This window comes from Quercus lobata, chromosome 5 (genome assembly GCF_001633185.2).
Source record: "Quercus lobata isolate SW786 chromosome 5, ValleyOak3.0 Primary Assembly, whole genome shotgun sequence".
Taxonomy (NCBI): Eukaryota; Viridiplantae; Streptophyta; class Magnoliopsida; order Fagales; family Fagaceae; genus Quercus; species Quercus lobata.
Window position 1 is genome coordinate 15772591 of NC_044908.1, and position 19924 is coordinate 15792514.

At 35.8% G+C, this 19924-nt stretch overlaps 1 protein-coding gene across 4 annotated transcripts; it reads right to left on the reverse strand.

The window, feature by feature from the left end:
• Positions 1–5124: 5124 nt before the first annotated feature.
• Positions 5125–13803, reverse strand: LOC115992192 (uncharacterized protein At1g51745-like). Of its 4 annotated transcripts, none has more exons than XM_031116281.1 (4): positions 13684–13803; positions 12835–13199; positions 9202–10274; positions 5125–6661 (listed from the first exon to the last, which is right to left on the reverse strand). In XM_031116281.1, exons 2-4 carry the CDS (start codon positions 13026–13028, stop codon positions 5583–5585), a joined length of 2346 nt encoding a protein of 781 aa, XP_030972141.1. In that variant the 5' UTR covers positions 13029–13199; positions 13684–13803; the 3' UTR covers positions 5125–5582. The 4 variants fall into 4 exon arrangements, with proteins under 4 accessions (XP_030972141.1, XP_030972143.1, XP_030972142.1 ...); XM_031116283.1 differs by having other exon boundaries at positions 9220–10274; positions 13684–13801; XM_031116282.1 differs by lacking the exon at positions 13684–13803 and adding an exon at positions 13352–13683 and having other exon boundaries at positions 9220–10274.
• Positions 13804–19924: the final 6121 nt, after the last annotated feature.

Sequence of the window (19924 nt, forward strand, 5' to 3'; positions counted from 1 at the left end):
TATCTCCTAAATTGAATGGGAATAGGTATATGGGATTATTCAGCTCAATTACAATTTGTTACATTCAAGATCCTGACATACAAAATATCTAAATAGAAATAGTATAAAAAAAATATGCTCATTAGTTTAAAGAAAAAATAACTGCAAAAATCAAAACAATTTAATTTGTATGGAAAGCCAACAAAAGCAAAAGTCAATTTTGAATCTAATTAAATTCTCTCTCTCTCTCTCTGTCTCTCTCTCTCTCTCTATATATATATATTGAACTCCTCGTTTTTTACATTGAATTAACTCACTTTCCGCAAAAAAATTAGAATTTTAGATTAGATAAGACATGTGGTGCAAAATTAAACTCTAATTGAATTCTAATTTTTACATCGAATTAACTAGTTTAGTACAAAATTTTAAAAATTTAAATTAAATGAAACAATGTGATGCAAAATGTGCGTGAGTTAGAGCACTCATAGCAGTGGTACTATATTGGTATATTGGTATTTTTTAACTCCTCAAACACCAAAAAGCATGCTCCAGCAGTGGAGCTAAATCTTTTTTTTTTTTTTTTTAGCTCCATTGCTACAGTGCATATCTATAGATAGATGTACACTGTTCATGAGAACTAAAAAATATATATTATTTTTAATAAATTTCTCTCTCCTATTTCATTTAAAAAATATTTTCTCTTTCTTTTTTTTTCTCTCTCCGGCTTCTCTTCTTTCTTCCTTTTTCCTTCTCATTTTTTTTCTCTCTCTCATCTACTCTCTGCTTCGCCAATCTGTTCCAGATCTTCATCTTCATCTTCATTGTCGATCTGTTCTAGGTTCATCTTCATCACCATCCCACACCGCCAACCCATCTCGCCCAGTCCTCCATCTCACCACCGACCCACTCGCTTGGCTTCTCCAGTATCCATTGTGCTTGGATTCTCTTGTTATCCCAGTCCACGCCAACCCACTCGCCAACGTGGCCCTTAATGGGCCCCATGTACTTCACTGTTCCAATTCTTCTTGGATCGTTCACTAATTGGACTCGCTGGCCCACTCGAAACTCCGAGCTCTACTTGGCCAAGTCGTCCTGCATTTTCTTCTTCTTCTTTCTTGTCCGGTGAAAGCACTTAACTGAACATTTATTTCATATTCGTTTTATTATTTTTTTTTTCCTACTGTGGACTGGTGATGGTGGTGGTGGTGGGTGTGGTTGTGACTATGACTGATAGTAGAGGTGGTTGTGGTTGGTGCTGTGGATATTTTTTAGGTAGTGGGATACATTATTTTATTGCAAGGGATATATTATTTTATCGTAATGTTTATATAATTTTATTATGTTGAAAGCTTGTAGGGGCCTTTTTTGTGTATGGTGTGTTGGGGTTGAGCTGGGCTGCTTCCTGCGGTGATGGGCTCAAATATTTCTGAGTAAGGGAGTTGGGGCCGGTCCAATTGTAACTCAACTTGGGCCGGTTTGTGTACAAACTTATGCTTTGTCTGCCAAGAGTAAGTTTACGGAAAGCAGAACTGTTTCAGACGAGTTACGGCAGACAGATATAATGATAATAACCAAAATAGAATATTCTGACTTATTTAAATAAATGGTTATGTAATCCCTACTTATAAAGTATGATTACAGTTATGATAATGTCAATCACAGAGAAAGTGAAGAAAATAATACGAACTAATCAAATGGGCATAAATCAAGTTTTAAGTTTAGTCTGTCGAAACAAAATCAAAGAGGGGAGAACGCCTCTTCTTAATGCAAATAATCTCCCAGGAAAGGATCCTGCCGTGGGGATTAATGGTTTTGAAGGAGTCGGACCTAAATGGTTATTGCCCAAAAAAAGAGTCCTTCTTTACATTTTGGAAGAGAGTAAGATTTGAAAGGGAAGAGAGGGAAAACGATCTACCGGTACATGCCCACTATATTACCTCTCATTCTTCCTTAATTTTCTCTCTTTTCTTCTCTGTTTTTTTTCTTATCTTTTTTCTCTTCTTTTTACTCTGTTTTTTCTTTTTACTTTGTAAATGCTCTGTTTTTCGATCCCCTTTTCAGGGCACGGTAAGGGCCCTTTTATAATGCCTATCGTGACCAATATTTTACCGTTTTGCCCCTTAACTACCTTTATCTGGTCTGGGCGTACTTGCCGACCACTAGGTCTGTGCGACATTCTCCCTTGCTAGACAGAGGCAGGTTTGTTTCGTTCCTCAGTATACCGTAACACTTCTTACTGCCACGGTATAATTGCTTTCTCTCTCTACTCTTAAGGCAGACACCCAATGGTTCCCCCTCAAACTTGCCTCTTTTGGGTAGTCTATCATCCCAGCAAGACGTACCTCCCAAAAGGACTTGGGCAGGAGCCGCAAAATAGATCTTTTCCCCTCTCCCCACCACCAAACCATACCCCATTTACCTCTTACCTCTAGCCCATGGCCCCACCACTTCCTATATTGGCTGGATACAAGCTAGTAGTGCCTGGACCTTGAGCGTGCTTTCCTTTCAGATATGTCCAAGAGTCTGTCTGCTGCTCATACGTCTGCCGTGATCTGGAGGCTATCCGTCCTTGTTTTCTGACCTTTTATGTGGGCTTTTCTTTGGTTTCCCGCTCCATTCAAGAGCTGTGCTTTGTCTAATGATGGGCCTTACATTTCTTTGGTCCATTCTTGATTTTCTTTATTTCTTGCAACGTTGGACTGTTATTTCTGCCATAATAACTTAATCCTGCTGGACCTCTTTTGGGCCAACCGTTTATCCCTTTTTCTCAGTGGCCTGTCATGGGCACTGTTTTGCTTTTACTTATGGGCTCCTATGTCCCTTTGGGCTTTCCTTTGGGCATCCACGGCCTGATTGCTTTCTTTGGGGTTCCTCGGCTCGTTTGCTAATTCCACACTCCCATGGGCTTTTTACTAACTTCATTGGACTTCCTCGGCCCAGTAACCTTATTCTTATCTTTGGGGTTCATGGGTCTGTCATAAACCCCTTACTCTCTTAGTTTGCATTGTCTTGAGCCTACGGTGGCCCTTTCTCACTTTTCTACCTCATACACTGCCCATGGGATGCTATTTCTTTTTTTCCTAGCTTTTTTGAGCCCGCTTGCCTCTTCAAGACCCATTTATTTATTTGTTAGGCCTGTGATCCATTATTCGTTAGGCCTGTGATCCATTATTCCTGCCGCTTGGGCCTAATAGATTTTTGCTATCTATTTTGTCAATTCTTTGTAGCCCTCATTATTAGGCTTTCTTTCTGTCTGTCTGGGTTTCCACAAATGTCCCTCAATAAAGCTAAAATAGATTTATTGTTGTAGCATGTGTGTAGGTAAAATAGATAAAGTAACTTTTGGTGAAGTTAAAATGCTAAATTTTTAAGTCATTGTGAATGCTCTTACTAGGCTTCACACATTTGCACTTAGGACGTGCTCAATGGCTCCTCTTGTGCCCTAAGCCCATCAGAGAGACATTAGACAAGCCCAAGACTTATGAGAAAATGACTCTCTTACCCTCCAGGCCACATCTCCCAATTATTCCTTTAGTTGGGTACTTCCTTTCACGTATGGGCTTGGTCCACACAGTAAAAGCAAACGTGAAGAGTGACTTGTATGTTGGCCCAGCTGAAGCTTCTTTTGCTGATTGGTACTGGGCTTGTGGGTCCAGGCTAGTGTTGATTTAGGCAGGTGCAATGGCCAAATCTTAAGTGGGCCTATCTTGAGTTAATTTCATCAGCCAAATTTCACGGTCTTCATCCATGACTTGAGCCTGATTTTGATGACGGATGGGACTTTGTAGGCCTTGTGGGCCTCGTAGTTACTTGACTTCTTTGAGCGAAAATGACTCACTATCACTATTTAACAAAAAAATAAGTAATTTATTGCTGTTTTGAAAATATGTAGAGATCTACTACCTTTTTAAAACTTGAATTTGTGAAACTCGAGTTTACCGTGAAACTCAGGTTCCAAAAATTAAAGTTCTTTGAAAAAATATACTTCAAATTTTTGGGAAAATTTTTTATGGTACTCGAGTTATCATGAAAAACTCAATTTCGCCAAACTCGAGTACCCAAAAAGTAGTAAATCCCTACATATTTTTAAAATAGTAATAGATTGTAACATAGTTTGCAAAAATGTACTATTTGGCTATTTTCGCCTGACTTCTTTTGTCAAAATTGGCCTTAACAGTAATCCATATGTAAAATGTAACTCGTCTCCTCCTCTTGAAATCAATTCGAAACGGAAAAAAAATGTTATTTCTATAATATTTTCACAAAAAATTCTTAAGTGACAGATTATTACAAACTGTTACTAATAGGCAAAAAAAATAATTATAATTGGTTTAAATCAGAACCAATAATAACTTGTCACCTAAGAATTGTTATAAAAATGATGTAAAAATGCTATAAACATAACACCTTACGGAGACCTTTTAAGGTTTAAAGTTTAAATGCGATTGCAAGGACAAAAGTAGGGCAGTAAGCAACAATCACCAACAGGATCTATGTGGGAAGGACCGTCGGCAATGGTCAAGTTTGGATGTTCTTACTTACAAAACCTGTTTACATTGACAGACTGAAGACTGCCAACGAACAACCATGGCCTTATTTATCAGTTGATTTAATTTAATTTCGTACAGCCATGGATCCCACTAACTTCATGATTTACAGCTGAGAGAGGACATGCACAAATGGGGTCTACATGTGAAACATGAAGATAATCAATGGATGATAATAGTTACCATGACTTGCACATGGCCAAATGCCAAGATGCAACAAATTGACATGATTGTCTTACTAGACTAAGGATAGCAAGTATAGTCTGTTTTTTCAATGCATTTTAGTGCTCCTAGTACAAGTTAAAATAGCATCAGAATTGGTAGCAATCTAGATCTGTATGTCATAATTTTTGGCCTTTGCTTAAAAAGATATTGGTGGAAATAACATAAAGACATGTACAACAACACATACCACCCATGTTTCAAGTCTAGCCTAACTAAAAAACCAAATAAACACTAATATTATATATAGACCAATTGCAGAATTGTGAAACGAGGACCACCAATTGCACAAGTAGAGGCACACACACAAAGCAGCAACTACACTAAATATAAAATAATTCACTCTTCTGATCATAAACAAATAAACCTGCTAGAATAGTTTCAATGCCAACTCCATTCTTTTATAAAAATAAAAAGCTATAAACAAATTTTAAAGTAGATTCGAGTAAGTTCCTTATCATGTCCAACACCCAAGTACACTGGGGAATGAAGTTATTGCCTTTGAATCAACCTGAATTCATAAATTAAAATGACTAATATCAGGTCACCAATACCTAATACCAGATCACCATCTTTACACCTCAGCTAATGTTACATTATATACAAAACCCAAGAGAAGCCTCCATTTATCGTACTCCTACCAGTTCTACAACAAGGAAATGCACGAAATTGTACAGAAGAATTCTACCTTTGGGGCAGAATATACAGTGCTGCAAAACCGAGCACAGTTAAAATAAAGCAGGAACTAGACTGCTGAACTGAATCAAAATACCTAAAATAGCAAAGAACCAAATTTAGGGGTAGAATCCAGCAACTGCTTCTCCCCAACCAAATTCACGGGTTGCTAGATGTTAATACACGGTGTGTTGGCCGTGCCAATCCATTCACTGCTTCATTTATTCTACTGAAGACTATTTTTAGTGGGATACAGGATACGACAGTACCTTTGGGCTTATCTACCACTGGTTTCCGCTCATCTTCGGACTGCTTGTGACCAGTCAATGATGACAATTTCCGAATCTTTTTGGACAATAACCCAGATTTCTTTACTTTTGATGATTTGGTTGGTGAAAAACGTTGTTGCAATGCAACATGCTTGGTATGAACTCTTCCAGTTACCAAATTTGGCTTAACAGTAGCACGCATTTCACCAACTTCCAGATTGCACTGCATGCTGCTCAACAGACCCACACAATGGCCATCATCCAAAACCTCAACTGTGAGAGGGTGACCAACAATGGCTTTACCATTCAACTTACTCATGAGGGAAACCAGTGGTACATGCTGAGGACGATAGCTGTTGGCTTTCACCTCAAGCTTGACATCATATAACGAAGCATCCGTGCAAATATTTCTGACAGGATAATCTGGTATCTGATATCTGGAGTGAACTGTAAAGCGGGACTGACGAAATGGAAGTGACCTTTGAGGTGTCACAGAGCCATCAGGTGATAGCTTCCCCTCAGTGACTGTCCCTCTCATATGAGAATCCCTAGGAGAAATATGCTTGTTCCAGTCCCGGAGCCCATCAACCTGGCCTTCAGCAACCGGTTTGCACTTTGCTCGTAAGGTACAATTATACGAAGCAGGGGACCCACCAATGCCATTGCAATCAACTTTCTGATCTGAACCCTCAGAGTGCTCTATACCATCATCCATGTCCACATATTTTCTGGAGTCCTGTTTTCTATTTTTACCTAAATGTCTTGAATTCCTCTTTCCTTTTAACTGCCACTTTGAAGTATCTTTCTCTATAGTAACATCAACATTGGCTAAACTGGTAGAACCAGATTCATTAAGTCCCTCATTTCTCAAAGATGCAGCTTCGGCTCGACTACTTTGACTGGATTGCCTTCCCAATGCACCAACATGAGACCTTCCAGAGGAACAAGACACAGGTATAGGAGAAAAACCTGGCAGAATAGATTACATTATCAGCACAAGGAAAATTTTATAAACTTTTCATTAATTCACATCAGCTGAATGAACAAACAAAATAGAAGATTATATAAACAGCAGTCTGCAGGAAAGTGACTCGTAAGAAATTCTGAGGTAACTTTTTCCAATGAATGTAAAACTTGAAAATTAAGGTTTAAATAAACTCACATTTATATTATAGCTCCAATAATATAAAACTCATTACCGGATAACATACATCCATAAAGAAGACTAAGGTGCAAATAAACTGTTACCCTCAAAAAAGAAATTGAGGGGCTATATGTAAAAGAGTCCAATTCAAATTCACTTGCACAGATGCAGGTATGGCACGTATAAAAAGCATCCAGCCATCCACATAGCCCAATCAGATGTATCAGGAGCTTTGTGGCTAGAAACAGAAGTCCTGCTCTGTCAAAAACCATAACTTCACCTTTAGGAGCAACACCACTAACCTCTCTACCAACACCATTTAAATTGCACTCTATTTTGTGGACACTAGGGCTAATAAAAAAATTTCCAATAAAAACATGATCTAAGCTTTCCCACAAATTCTTCTCTTCATCATTAATCTTTTGGTTTTCTGCGGCAAATCCCTTCGGTCTTCCCTTAGTCCAGCATGTGTGATTCTGTAGTTCTTCTGGCCTTCCTTCCTGTCAACTGGAAATCTCTCAACACCATAAACCCACTCTCAATAGAAGCTTTCCCCCTCAAACAGTGTGAAAAGGTGCTAATTAGAAATGAGGGAACAATCTTGTTTGGCCAACCTTTTTTTCAAACCAGGAAGTCTCCCTTCTATTTATTCCCAAGTCAAAAACTATAGAGGACTTTATGGGGGCAAGAGTCAAAATCAACCTTGTTAGCATGCCCTTCTTTCTAACAAAAGTCTCATTCTTTATCTCAACTCTATAAATTTAAAAACAGACAGAGGGGACTAATGATCAAGACATCTACAGCTACCAACCCTCTAGAACTTTTGGAGAGAGGGGACTCACAGAAGAAAAATTTTGTGTTACATTGTCACCCAATTCTTCCTCCACAAGACCAACACCCCCCCCCCCCAAAACACCCCCCGGGGAAAAAAGAAATGCATGCATGCGGTTTTTTTTTTTTTTTTTTTTTTTTACAGGTAAACTCATGCATATATAGATGTGCACAAGAACTAAATCATGTCATTTCTCAAACACAAATGCCTATGCAGTTCCCAGTTCAAGCTTGGGTTACGTCAGCAAGCAAACTCAAAACTTAAGAAAAAGGCATGTGCGTGCAATGACAAGTATAAGCTCATCACAGAAATTGTGTTTTCTTATCAGCCTAAAAGTAAAACAAAAAAGGGATGTAGACAACCAAACCATATGTATAAATGTGTTATCCTTTGTGAACCTAAAGTAATGAGCTTGATTTGTCTCATTTTTGGCTAGAAAAACCCCAAATCCAGGCATAAGTCCAGATTATTTAGTTGGTGAACAGATGTGCACAACCATCTAGATGAATTATTCCTATCTTTTTCTTTACAACTTGTTTGGGAGTGGGGAAAGGAATGGATGGAATGCATTTTTTAAGGTATGTTCTATACATTGCCCTCTTTGGAAGTTTTGTGACAAGGCCTGGAGTGCCAGAAGGGGATGCCCATATCATTTCAGTCTCCCATATGCATTTCCTCCAAAAAGTGAACAAAACAACCCATTCCACTCATTAATTGAGGACAAATTGCATTTTTATTCCCATTTCCTTAAAACACAAATAAAAAATAATAGAAATAATAGTGAAGGTCTACTTTTATTTTCTTTCTCCTCATTCTTTTTTAAATTCCTAACTCCATTAGAGAGAGAAAGGGAAAAAGAAAACAAAAAACCCTATTCCTTTAGGAAAATTATTAGGTACTCCCGAAGTACAGTGACACAAAGCTCCTTCCTCTCACATTCATGGTAGGCTCCACTATGAATTTAATTAGTGGGATCCACCATAAAAGTGAGAGGAAGCACCATGTGACCATACTGTGGGATTAACTAATAATTACTCCTTCCTTTCATTTCCATTCCTTCATAATTTATCTATTCCGTTCCATTAGAGTCCTTTACGAACCCCAAAATGTATTGCTAGTGGATTTGTTGAATAGCTTAAAATTCAAATGTGCTTTTGTTTTCCTCTTTTTTTTCCTTGCTTTGGAGTTTGCCTTGCATACACCTAAGTTTTTTTTTTTTTTTTTAAAGAGAGAGAGAAGAAAGAAAGAAATGTGACCCAAACAGGAGCTATACACATGCCATTTCTTTCACTCAATGTCCCTAGCATAAGCAGTCTAAGCAGCATAATCTTAAAAAAATAACAAATATGAATACAGACAAAAAACTTATGTAGTCCTAGAATTTGGATGTATATATGCAGCATAACTTCCTAACAGAATAAGTTCTATTGTGCTAGAAATGAGTAAATTTATCACCATTTCAAATGAAATTTGCATAAGAAAGAAAATGGCCAAAGAAAAGGTTATGTACACTCAATGTTAATAAATTCTCACATTTTAACTCAAGCATACCTGCGGCGTGCTTTTCCTCCTCAAGGACCCCAACAAATGGCACATCAAATAACCTGTCAGAAGAATCGTTCTCAGCTAACCCATTTATGCTAGAAATTTCATTCTCCTTTATCTTGTAATTGATATGGGAAGGATCACAAGCCTGTTCAGAAGCCTTTAAAGGGGCTCCATTCTCACATGAAACTACAGTGCTGTCCGAATTATTGTTAATAATCATAGATTTCTTTGACTCATTAGATTCTAATCCTGAAACCCTGCCATCAGATATACCCTGACGAGGTGAACCACTTGAACTGGGAAGTTGATCGCAAATAACTGGAACAGACACCATGGCTGTACTCTCCAAAACCTTTGTCAATGGTCGGCGACGGTTTTTCTTTTTCAAGAATTCATGAACATTCGCCACTTGAGATCTCTTTCTTTTGAGTGACGACGAATAACCTTTGCTACCATTGACAGGACTTCCATTAGATATGCAATTCCCAGTGCTAGAATCACAGAGTGGAGCATTATCTTGTTGAACCGTATCAAGCACCCCCCCAGCCTTCCTTTTCGACACTACACCCATGCCAAGGTCCTCAAGTCCTCTCATACGCTTAACTCCTTCTGTTCCGTCATCCTCCGAGTCATTTGGGGTTTTTCTTCTTCTTCCCTGGACAGATTGCACCTTAGCAGAACTATTATGATTTGGCTCTTCAAAAGATATACCAGATTGAGATAACTCTGGTGCTGAATTTGAATTGTCTTCAGAACCACTCACATTGTCACCCACGTCCCCATTTTCTTCAACAGAGTGGGACATATTAGGTGACTCTTTAGCTGAGCTACCATGGTCACCACCCGAATTCTCTCTTCTAAAGAAGTCCAAACGATCCTTGCCAAGGCGGGCACTCTCAATCTCAAGAGCATGGAGAATGGCATCTTCCCTCCGAGCATATTTAACGGCTTTTTTATTGGAATTAGCTGCAGAAGCCTTTGCTTTTTCAATACATTCTTCATACTCCCCACAACGAAATGCCTTCACCCTCTTTGATTTTTCAAGATTATACCAATCCCTGTACCAATAAACAAATGAGAATTTAGTCAAAAAGTAACACCATATAGATAAAGCAATAGAAAGCTAAACACCACACACCATACACATGGATGATTCAAAGACTGAAAAAAGAATTAAGTACAAAATACTTGGGAGAAAATTACATGTTAACTTATTAAAATAATAAAAGCAAAACCTAGAATATATCAGCACCCTTATTGTAATCCTCATGAGGGAACCAAGAAAAGTCTGAAGTTAGATTCTAATGAAAACTGTTTTTTTTCATTGCAAAAGAATCTACGAGTAACTACATCCCAAACCAATGGCCACAAACACCTATAAAGGTTTATATTTCTCCTAGTAAAGTGGATCTAAACATTCTTTGCAGCCTAACTAATTGCATACATACAAAAGCACAAGTCATACATATAGCAAGCCTCAGGCCTCAACCACCTCACATTGCCTAAACTAACTCATACCAAGAAAGCAAACAATGAGTCATCAATGCGCTACTTGTACAACATTGGCATAAAAGATTTATACAAAGAAACAATGTCAATAAAATAGAACGTCCCCATTACAAATTAAGAACAATATTAGTATATTACCTTCTTCTTTTCTTTTCTTTTTACTTTTTTGCTGCTATTAACCTAAAACTAAAAATAAACAGTAGGAAAGGTTCTCCTACTCCACCAAATTAGATACCTAAAACTTTGACAAAGCAAGTAAAATTTTCAGCCTGAGTTTAAATTCTTTGCAACAAAATTTCAGAAGAGACAATCACTTGACAAAAGACTATGATGATGATCAGTGAAAAGGTCACAGAGCTTCAAGACCAAAAAAATTTACTTCAGAAGTATTGAAACTTACTTCAACTGGAAATATTGCTCTCCTCCACTATTAGTGTACTGCTAATGTTATTGGAAACACATGATCTTCTATACAATTAAAGTAACTTTATACTGACTGATATTCAAGAACCAGGTTGAAAGCTTTTCTTTTTAATGAGAAGTTCGGAGGGACACTTGAAACATCAGATCTTTCACCTTAAAATTTATAGATTTCTTCACTCTCCCACCTTTAGTCGAACAGAACAAGCCCTCAAGATGAAACTCAATAAATATCATTACATAAAAAGATGGGATGGGGAAGAAGAGATCAATTCTTCAATAAAGCGGACGAGGTACAAAGGCTTCCTATAAACCATATATGGGGTGAAATGGGAAAAAATGTGCTTCCTACCGCCCACTTTTATCTATGCCAAGACTAGACAAATAAATAAGCATTATAAACAAAATCTTAGCACATATAACAGCTTTGGAAAATGTATTCATGACATGCAAAAACAATACAAAAGAAAAATCCAATAAAACAATATAGCTTCTATCTATTCAAAAGATAAAGAATGCAACCATAACAATGTCTATACAAAGGTGGATTTTTAGGGTCTCAAATATTGATATAAAACCTCACTTAGCTTCTATCTATTGGTATTAGAAAAAGTAGAAAACAACCTGAGTACCTAACAACCACTACTCAGTACTCCCAAATCCCTCACTTTTATCTCTCTCAACCAAACCAAAAACAGAGAAAAAGCAATAGCACAACCACATGGCCACAATGGCTTGTTGGTCTTTACCCAACCCAAATCACCCCACCCACAGGCCACAACCATCACACAACACCCTTTCCAAAGGAACTGCCACCAACCAAACTATCTCACTTGGTGACATCTAGCTGAAACCACCTTCACCCAATCAAAACAAAACAGCCCCAAACACACCATCCCTAGCCACCAATCTACAAGTTGAGGTCCTCATTGAGAGTGTTTTTAAAATTTTCAAAAAAAAAAAAAATTTAAATCTAGACTGGTCCAAAATTTATTCACCTTCCAAGATATCCAAAAATGTACATTTCAAGGGGGTTATCCTTCAGTCTTGGTGACCAGTATTACAACCTTGGTGTACACCAACCAAGCAAGTCTTCTTTTTTCCCTTCTTTCTTAAGCTCATGGGAGGAGGGACGGGGGGTTTTTACTTATAGTCTTTCCTATTAACCCCCAATGGCAAGAGAAACCTCATGCTTCTGAAAACTAGGAACAATATAAAAATCTAAGAAGATTGCATCCTCAACCCTATCAGACAAACAAAATTTTCATAAAAATGCCTCCCCAATCACATTGCCTTTATATCAAGCACCAAAACCACGAAACACAAAAAACACTATCAACAATATCCCCAACATTAACATCAACCACAAGTACAACCCAATTAACATCAATGCTCAAACAAAACACTTTTTGACCAACAAAACTCTCAAACTCTCAATCATACAACAAACAAACCAACCCCAGGTGGAAAAATTAAGCTCAAATGATCCTTGAAACACTCAAAAAGAAAAACAACAAACAAGTCAGGACCTTTTACTTCCTATCTTAGAGTACCAACAAAACCATTACCAAAAGCTCAAATCTAAAAACCACACAAACAAAGAGAAACACCAAGGCAAATGCAAATTTATGAAAAACCCAATTGAGAACCCAGGCTAACAAGTATAGAGAGCAAGTAAAACACACTCACACGCTTGCGTCCTCGCGGCCCAACAGCTTGACAGGAGTCCCCGATCTTGGTGAAACCAAAGAGCCTTCAGACAACTCGTCGATTCCCATTATCCGACCCGGCCACCACGACCCGTTTCGGCGTCGGACCCAAACCAAACCGCCCACCGACGCATCGATGCCGTTGGATTTAGCCTCACCAGAAGTACTTCCCATCTCACAAAAAAACACCAACAACAACAATAACCAAAACAAAAAAAAACACAGAACCAACAAAAAGGAAGAAACTTTGATCTCAAAACTCAATCTTGGCCGTCCATCTTCAAGTCCAAGAAACTAGTTATAGTCCAAATCCTTGGTTTCATGAAAAACCAGTGCTCCTTATACCTAAAAAACCAAAAATAAACAAAACCCAGATAAAATAAATATCAGAAAACATGTAGTATTGCATGCAACACAAATCCCAGAAAGCCAAACACAAAATAAACTCAAAAAAAAGAAAAAAAAAGTACCCAACGTATAAAAATAGAAAAACTCACTGAGAAATAGAGAGAAGTAGAGGGGCTTAGATTGAAGGGTTTAAGGAGAAAAATGGATCTGATTGGAAGTAGAGGAAGAACTAAAAACGCGTACGGAAATAGCTTCAAAATGAGAGGATCTTTTTTTTTTTCAGTTATTTTAGAAAAGCTTTCATGTTTTTAAGGTTATTTTTTGTGTTTGGTTTGTGTCTGATCGTTTGTTTTTAGACTAAGTTGGATTTTTTTGTTTCTGAGATTTTTGAAGCACACATCTGCTGTTTACAGTGCGGAGCGGACACACACAGAGAGAGAGAGAGAGAGAGAGTGAGTTTTGGGTGATTGGATCAACGTACCTTTTGGTATCTTTTTGCCCGGAGAGAGAGAGAGAGAGAGTAAGAGTGGTAATAGAAAAAGGAAACTGGGTGTGAGATTTGTACAGTTTTATGCATACGGTTTGTTAAGTACTGATGTGATGAGATTATCAAAACAAAAGATCTTAATGTGATGTAAGCAAAAATAAGGAAAAAAAAAAGATCTTAAGAGTGATAATAGAAAATAAGCAAAAATAAGATCTTTTTGCCCCCAGAGAGAGAGAGAGTGATGATAGAAAAAGGAAAATGGGTGTGAGATATATACAGTTTTATGTATACGGTTTGTTAAGTACTAATGTGATAAGATTATCAAAACAAAGGATCTTAATGTGATGTAAGCAAAAATAAGGGAACAAAAAAAAAAAAAAAAGGATTGTCCCAAACTGAGTTTGAAGGAATCTCTAATCTATAGTACCAAGCAATTCAGAACCCTAGCAATTCATAAAAGATAACAGCCTAGGTCGAATGTCAAAGTTGTATTAAACACGTCATGATGATAAATTTACTTTTAGTCACGTGTTATCATTGCAACGGATAAAATTATCCATATTCATATGTATTATTCATGTTTAAAAAAATTACATAATTCTCTTCTAAAAAAACACCAGTTACATGATTCATTAAATAGGTTATAACTCATTATGTGTTGGGTTTTAGTTAGTCAACCAAGTGAAGTCTAAAGAGCAATCATCATAAAACAGATGTCATAGCTATGAAATATTGTTTTATATATGTACTTGTTGAGCTAATAGGACCCATAACTCAAAACTCTTTCGAATCAATATTACATTTATTAATCAAGATTATTAGAACTAATCCAAGGTAGAACCCCTAATTGATTTGATTCTTTTGATAGATATATGGATTCTCATATTGAAAGTAATCATAAATTATAGGAATTGGAGTAATAAGAATAAGGACTACCTTTAGAACTTTACCTTATTTTAGATACAGTCTGTTTTTTACTATACATACATTTTCACAAATAAACTGCCCAATGCTTTGTACATCTATTTGTAATACCTTGATTCCCCGAGGCCTACCTTTGACACATATGGTAAGGCATGATTGTTGTACCAAACAAAATAAAAGAATAAAATTGGTAAGCTTGGGGGTGTGTGTATATATACACACACATACATAGAATAGTGTTTATTAAGTATAGCTTAGAAAAAAAAAAACCACATAGTAGAATATATTTTTTTGCTAAACCACATAGTAGAATATATAATTTCAAACATAGACACAATTATAATAAATGTTTATTAATAATTATCATAATTATTAAATTTCATATTTAAACATAAACTAAAAATAAATAAAACATTAAACTTTTTCATGCACATAATATATATATATATATTATAAGTGACTAGTACAATATAACTGAATGTAGTGTCATTATATTGTTTTTCTTATTAATAAAAATAAAGCGATCGTGTGGGGTGTAATTAATGACACCTTAAGTAAAAACTAAGGTAAAAGTAAAAACTTTGCATTGTTTCTCTATAAAAAGGTAGAATTTTAAAGATGAGAGAGTGGGTAAAAACTCATGCAAGTTAAGGTCACTGTGTATTTAGATTTTAGATTGATGACATTTAAAAGAAAAAATACAATTTTTAGTTCGCATCATGGTCAATCAAATATGCGTATTGTATATCTTCTTAAATATATATATGTGTGTATTGTATAGCATTTGTACATGCGTACATTTAAAACAAAATTTTTTATCTTATAAAATAAAAATACTATAAAAAATACATTTTTATATGATTAAACCTCTAAAACACTCTCAGCAAAAAACAAAAACAAAAAAAACTCTAAAACACATATTCAAATTTTCTCATATTATACTTGTACAAAAAGATTTCAACTTTACTTGGCTCAAATCCTTTTATTGATAGTGCAATTGTTTATATGTTAACGTATGTCAATATATATGACAAAATGATCAAAATCAATATTTTTAGTTATATGTTTTGCTATTTATGTTAAACATCAATTTGTTCATATTTCGATTATTATCTTGAATTTTTGTTATCAATGAATATTTGTCTATAATTTGGATGATTTTATCTTGTTGCCATACAATATATATGTATGTATATTAGATTTTTTTTTTAAAAAACTATAATAAAATTAATATGTGAGTATATATCTTTAATCTTCTTTTTTTTGGCTAAGTAGGTGAATGAAGGAATATATGAAAAATAATATATTTCATTAACTTTGTGGGGGTCGAAATCTCAAACACAAACAGATATTTAATATATGGTCTAAGCAAATGACTTGCACAACTAATTTATTATTAAAACGAGGTAGAAATTTCACAATGAGAACCTCAAACAACTGATTTAAGCCAGAAGGAATAAAGATGAGATGATTTATTATATACAAATCGTTTTCCTAAGGAGTAGGGAGTGAACAAGAAAAGGAAAATACAACATGACTCTCTATTTCCCTTTATTCTAGAGTTTCTTCTTTGTATTTCTTGATCCCCTTTCTGTTGCAACCTCCTCTTCTTTTATAGTCCTTTTTCCATCCCTTATCTCTCCAGTTGGCCTGCTCCCAGCTGGATTTTTTTGGGATACTTGTCCCATCTTCCATTGGTTCCCCCCCCCCCCTTTTTCATCATGAAACATGACTTTGGGGGGGGAGGGGGGTTTGTACTGTTCAGGTTGTCCTATATATATTTAATGTGGAAGAGATTAGGTAGAGAACCTCTCATTAATGCGAAGGTGACGATCTCTGTAATCCTTATCCCTTCAAGGAGTTTCCCAAGGCATATCTAGTAAGAGTGGCATCTCGGCTAAAGAGGGGGATTGGTTCCTCGAGATCCTTCCTTTGTCCACTATAGGGTCACCCATGTTTATGATCTTAGATAAGAGTTTTAGTATTGGTGGCATACCTAGAATTCTGCGGGAATCTACTGGGTATGTTTCCCTTTATTACTCATAGAGATAGGCCTAGCCCATCTTTTCAAGTATGATCCTCCAAGTCCTTTGAGCCTCGGCCCGGAATTGAGTTCATCCTCCTACAAACTTGTTAAATATTTTACTTGAAAACATGACTAAAAAGTGAAAAACAAATCTTATACATGTTGAAACAAAACAAGTACGCTGCTTAATTGAAATATAATAAAATAAATTACTTAGCATATATAATCATTATTTTAATCTTGATTTTTTTTTTCAAAATTGTAATATACTCATACATTTATTTATTTATCTATTTATTTTATCTTCACTATTTCTGTTATATATCTTTATGCGTGCATAACTGCATATTTTGTATTGTATGATAGTAACTAGGGTTCATAGTTCATATTGTACAATACAAGTGGAAAAAAAGATTTGTAACATACAACATACAAAAATTCTCCTATTATTACAATCTTATTATCATGAGATACAAGTTTTTTTTTTTTTTTTGGCACATTAACAATAACAATGTATGAGACTTCCTTCTCCTTAGCTATTGGACTCTTTGACGTTCATTTTTATTAGTTTCTTAAATGACTTTTATTATTTATTTCAAATTGATTTTCAAAAAATATAAATTAAAGTTACTAAATTTAACTACTATAGTCTACTGTCATTGATCAATGAACTTGAGGGGGGTTCAAGTAAAACTTGTCCTCTATTCGAGACGAATGCAAGCCACATGAAATGAAATGAAATAAAACGAGTAAACAAGATGAAATACTTTTGTTATTCATATTTGGGCCAACATAGTTATTGAGAAGGGTGGTATAACCATCGCACACCCTTGGTGCGATAGTCACTCCACAAGTATAAGTGCTTATGGGGTGTAGCGTGGTTCAAGTCTCCAGAAAGAAGATTCACATACATATATACTTAAATTAAGTTATAGTATAATTTCTATCTTGTATTAAAAAAAAGAAAGGAAAAAAAAGAAAAAGAAAGGTGGTATAGATTCTTTATTTTGGTAAAAAGATGGGATGTTTTATTTAATTAAGTAGTAGTTACAAAAGTTGGTCCATTAGTCATCCTTGAACAGAGTCTAGTGTTCAAGGATGTTAAGGAACACTCTCTAGGAGTGTTTTTTTTTTTTCCAAATGATCCCATATATAAGGATTATTTACAAAAGTAGGACATTGTGCATATTCCACTAAGCTGTTTTTTTTGCATTACTCCTCTCTTGGCCAGACCATCTACAATACTATTAGCTTCACGGAAGATCTAACGTGGTAGGACGTTCCATACTCTGCTTAGTAGGGCCCTGCAATCACAAATTAATAGAGCTATAGCAAGAGTTGTAGTTCCATTTGATGTTAACCAACATATCACAATTTCATAATTAATTTGTAGGTCTATAAATTTGTAACCAAGTTCCCAAGCAATTAATAAACCTTGTTTAATTGCCCATAATTTTGCAGCCACTGGCGGCTCCACATGTAAGCCAGGGTGGTCACAGGACCACCCTGACTTGCAAAAAAATGTATATGTACACTTGCCAAAAAATTATTATATGTTAAACTAACCTATTGTAATCACTCTAATAAAAATGTTGAACATCCTGACTTAAGAATTACAAAAAGTTGGGTTCAACAAAAATAAAAATAATGCTACATTCACAATATTTTCACAATATTTTTATAACAAATCTAATGTGATAAGTTGTTACTAATTCTAATTAGGCCCAATAATGATATTATTTTTTTACTCACTAATAACAGTTTTTTGCATAAGAATTATTGTAATGTTGTAGACGTAGCATTATTCCAAAATTAGTTTTGCCCCCCAAAAATAATCCTTAATCCCTTTTGTAGGGGTAAAGTCTCCAGATCAAACAATGGGCCTTGGACCCCATATAAAATTCGACTACGTCCGAGAAGAAGGTGTGGGCGCCAAAAGGGCTCCTAGCCCAATTCTTATGGGCCCAGACTTGTTTAAAAGGCGGTTTGAGGAGAAATGTCTCCTCGGACGTACTAAGTATGGCTCAAACATGCACCCTACCAGTAATAAAGAATCACTCTAACGAGTATTAGTAACAGGGATGAGTCCCACAAGCCTGTGAGAGGGAAGAGAGTATAGGATGTTAAGGGAGAGACTACAGCTGCCACATTAAATGCATGGCAGCTACTTTTCTGACCGCATTAATGTGGAGAGAACTGGCGAACAATGTTACCTTGACTACTACAACTCACAGAAAGATGGGGGAGATGTCCGATGGGATGGACACTCAAGTGAAGGTCCAGATGAACAACAAGTGTAAGGATCTGATGACTTCAAGGGGGCTATATAAGAGAAGGGAGTCCCCATGGAGAGGGGGACTGGAAAAAAAGAAGAACTTAGAACAGAAGAAGGAGAGAAAGACCATAGTCTTTGATCAGGAACAGAGGTGCGCCCCATACGTCTCCTCGGACCGAATATCCAATGGACATGAAGGAGATTTTCTTATGTTCGATTGTTGTATGACCCATAGTTAACTAACACTCACTTTGTTAGGGCCTAATTCTGTAACTCGATCTCTACAAATTCATTGTGTAGGGCTCCTTGGGCCAGAACCTCATACCTGTTGAGCTTGGGCCCCGAAACGTGACCCTACACTTTTTATAAAATTAAAAAGAAAAAGCATATAACAATAATAAATATTAGTTCAAATAACAACAAATATAAATCAAACAAAAACAAGACAAGACCAAACAACATTAAGTGATCAAATTATTCATCAAAAAGATAAAAATTGCTAAATATTCAAATTTGTAACTCGTTCAACCTATTCAATAAAAGTAATTTCTAATTTCATTTTTCCCTAAAAAATGCTAAAAAAAAAAAATATTGTAGTTGTCAGTTCTCCTTAATAGTGATGACAATTATATTCTTTTTGATTTTGCAGTCGCAACAATTTTGCTCTCCTTAGCGACTCGACTCACATTTGTAGCAAATATTCAAGTTTTCACTTTATTAGATTTTGTATAATTTAAATTTCTTAGTGACTATCCTAGAAAAAATTCTTAAAGTTGCAACATTATTTGTACTATTTGAAATGAACTATTTATAGAAATTTGAATACATGGAATTGTTGTTGTTGTTGTGTTTTTTTTTTTTTTGGAAGGCCATTGATCCATAATTGTTGGTGGTTGTTGGTTGTTGGAGAAGAGCAATACGTTGAGTTCGGTTGTACTAAGGTAAGGTGGCATGGATTTGGAACCAAACCGCATGTGAACTAAAATCCATGAAAAAAGTGAAGATGATTT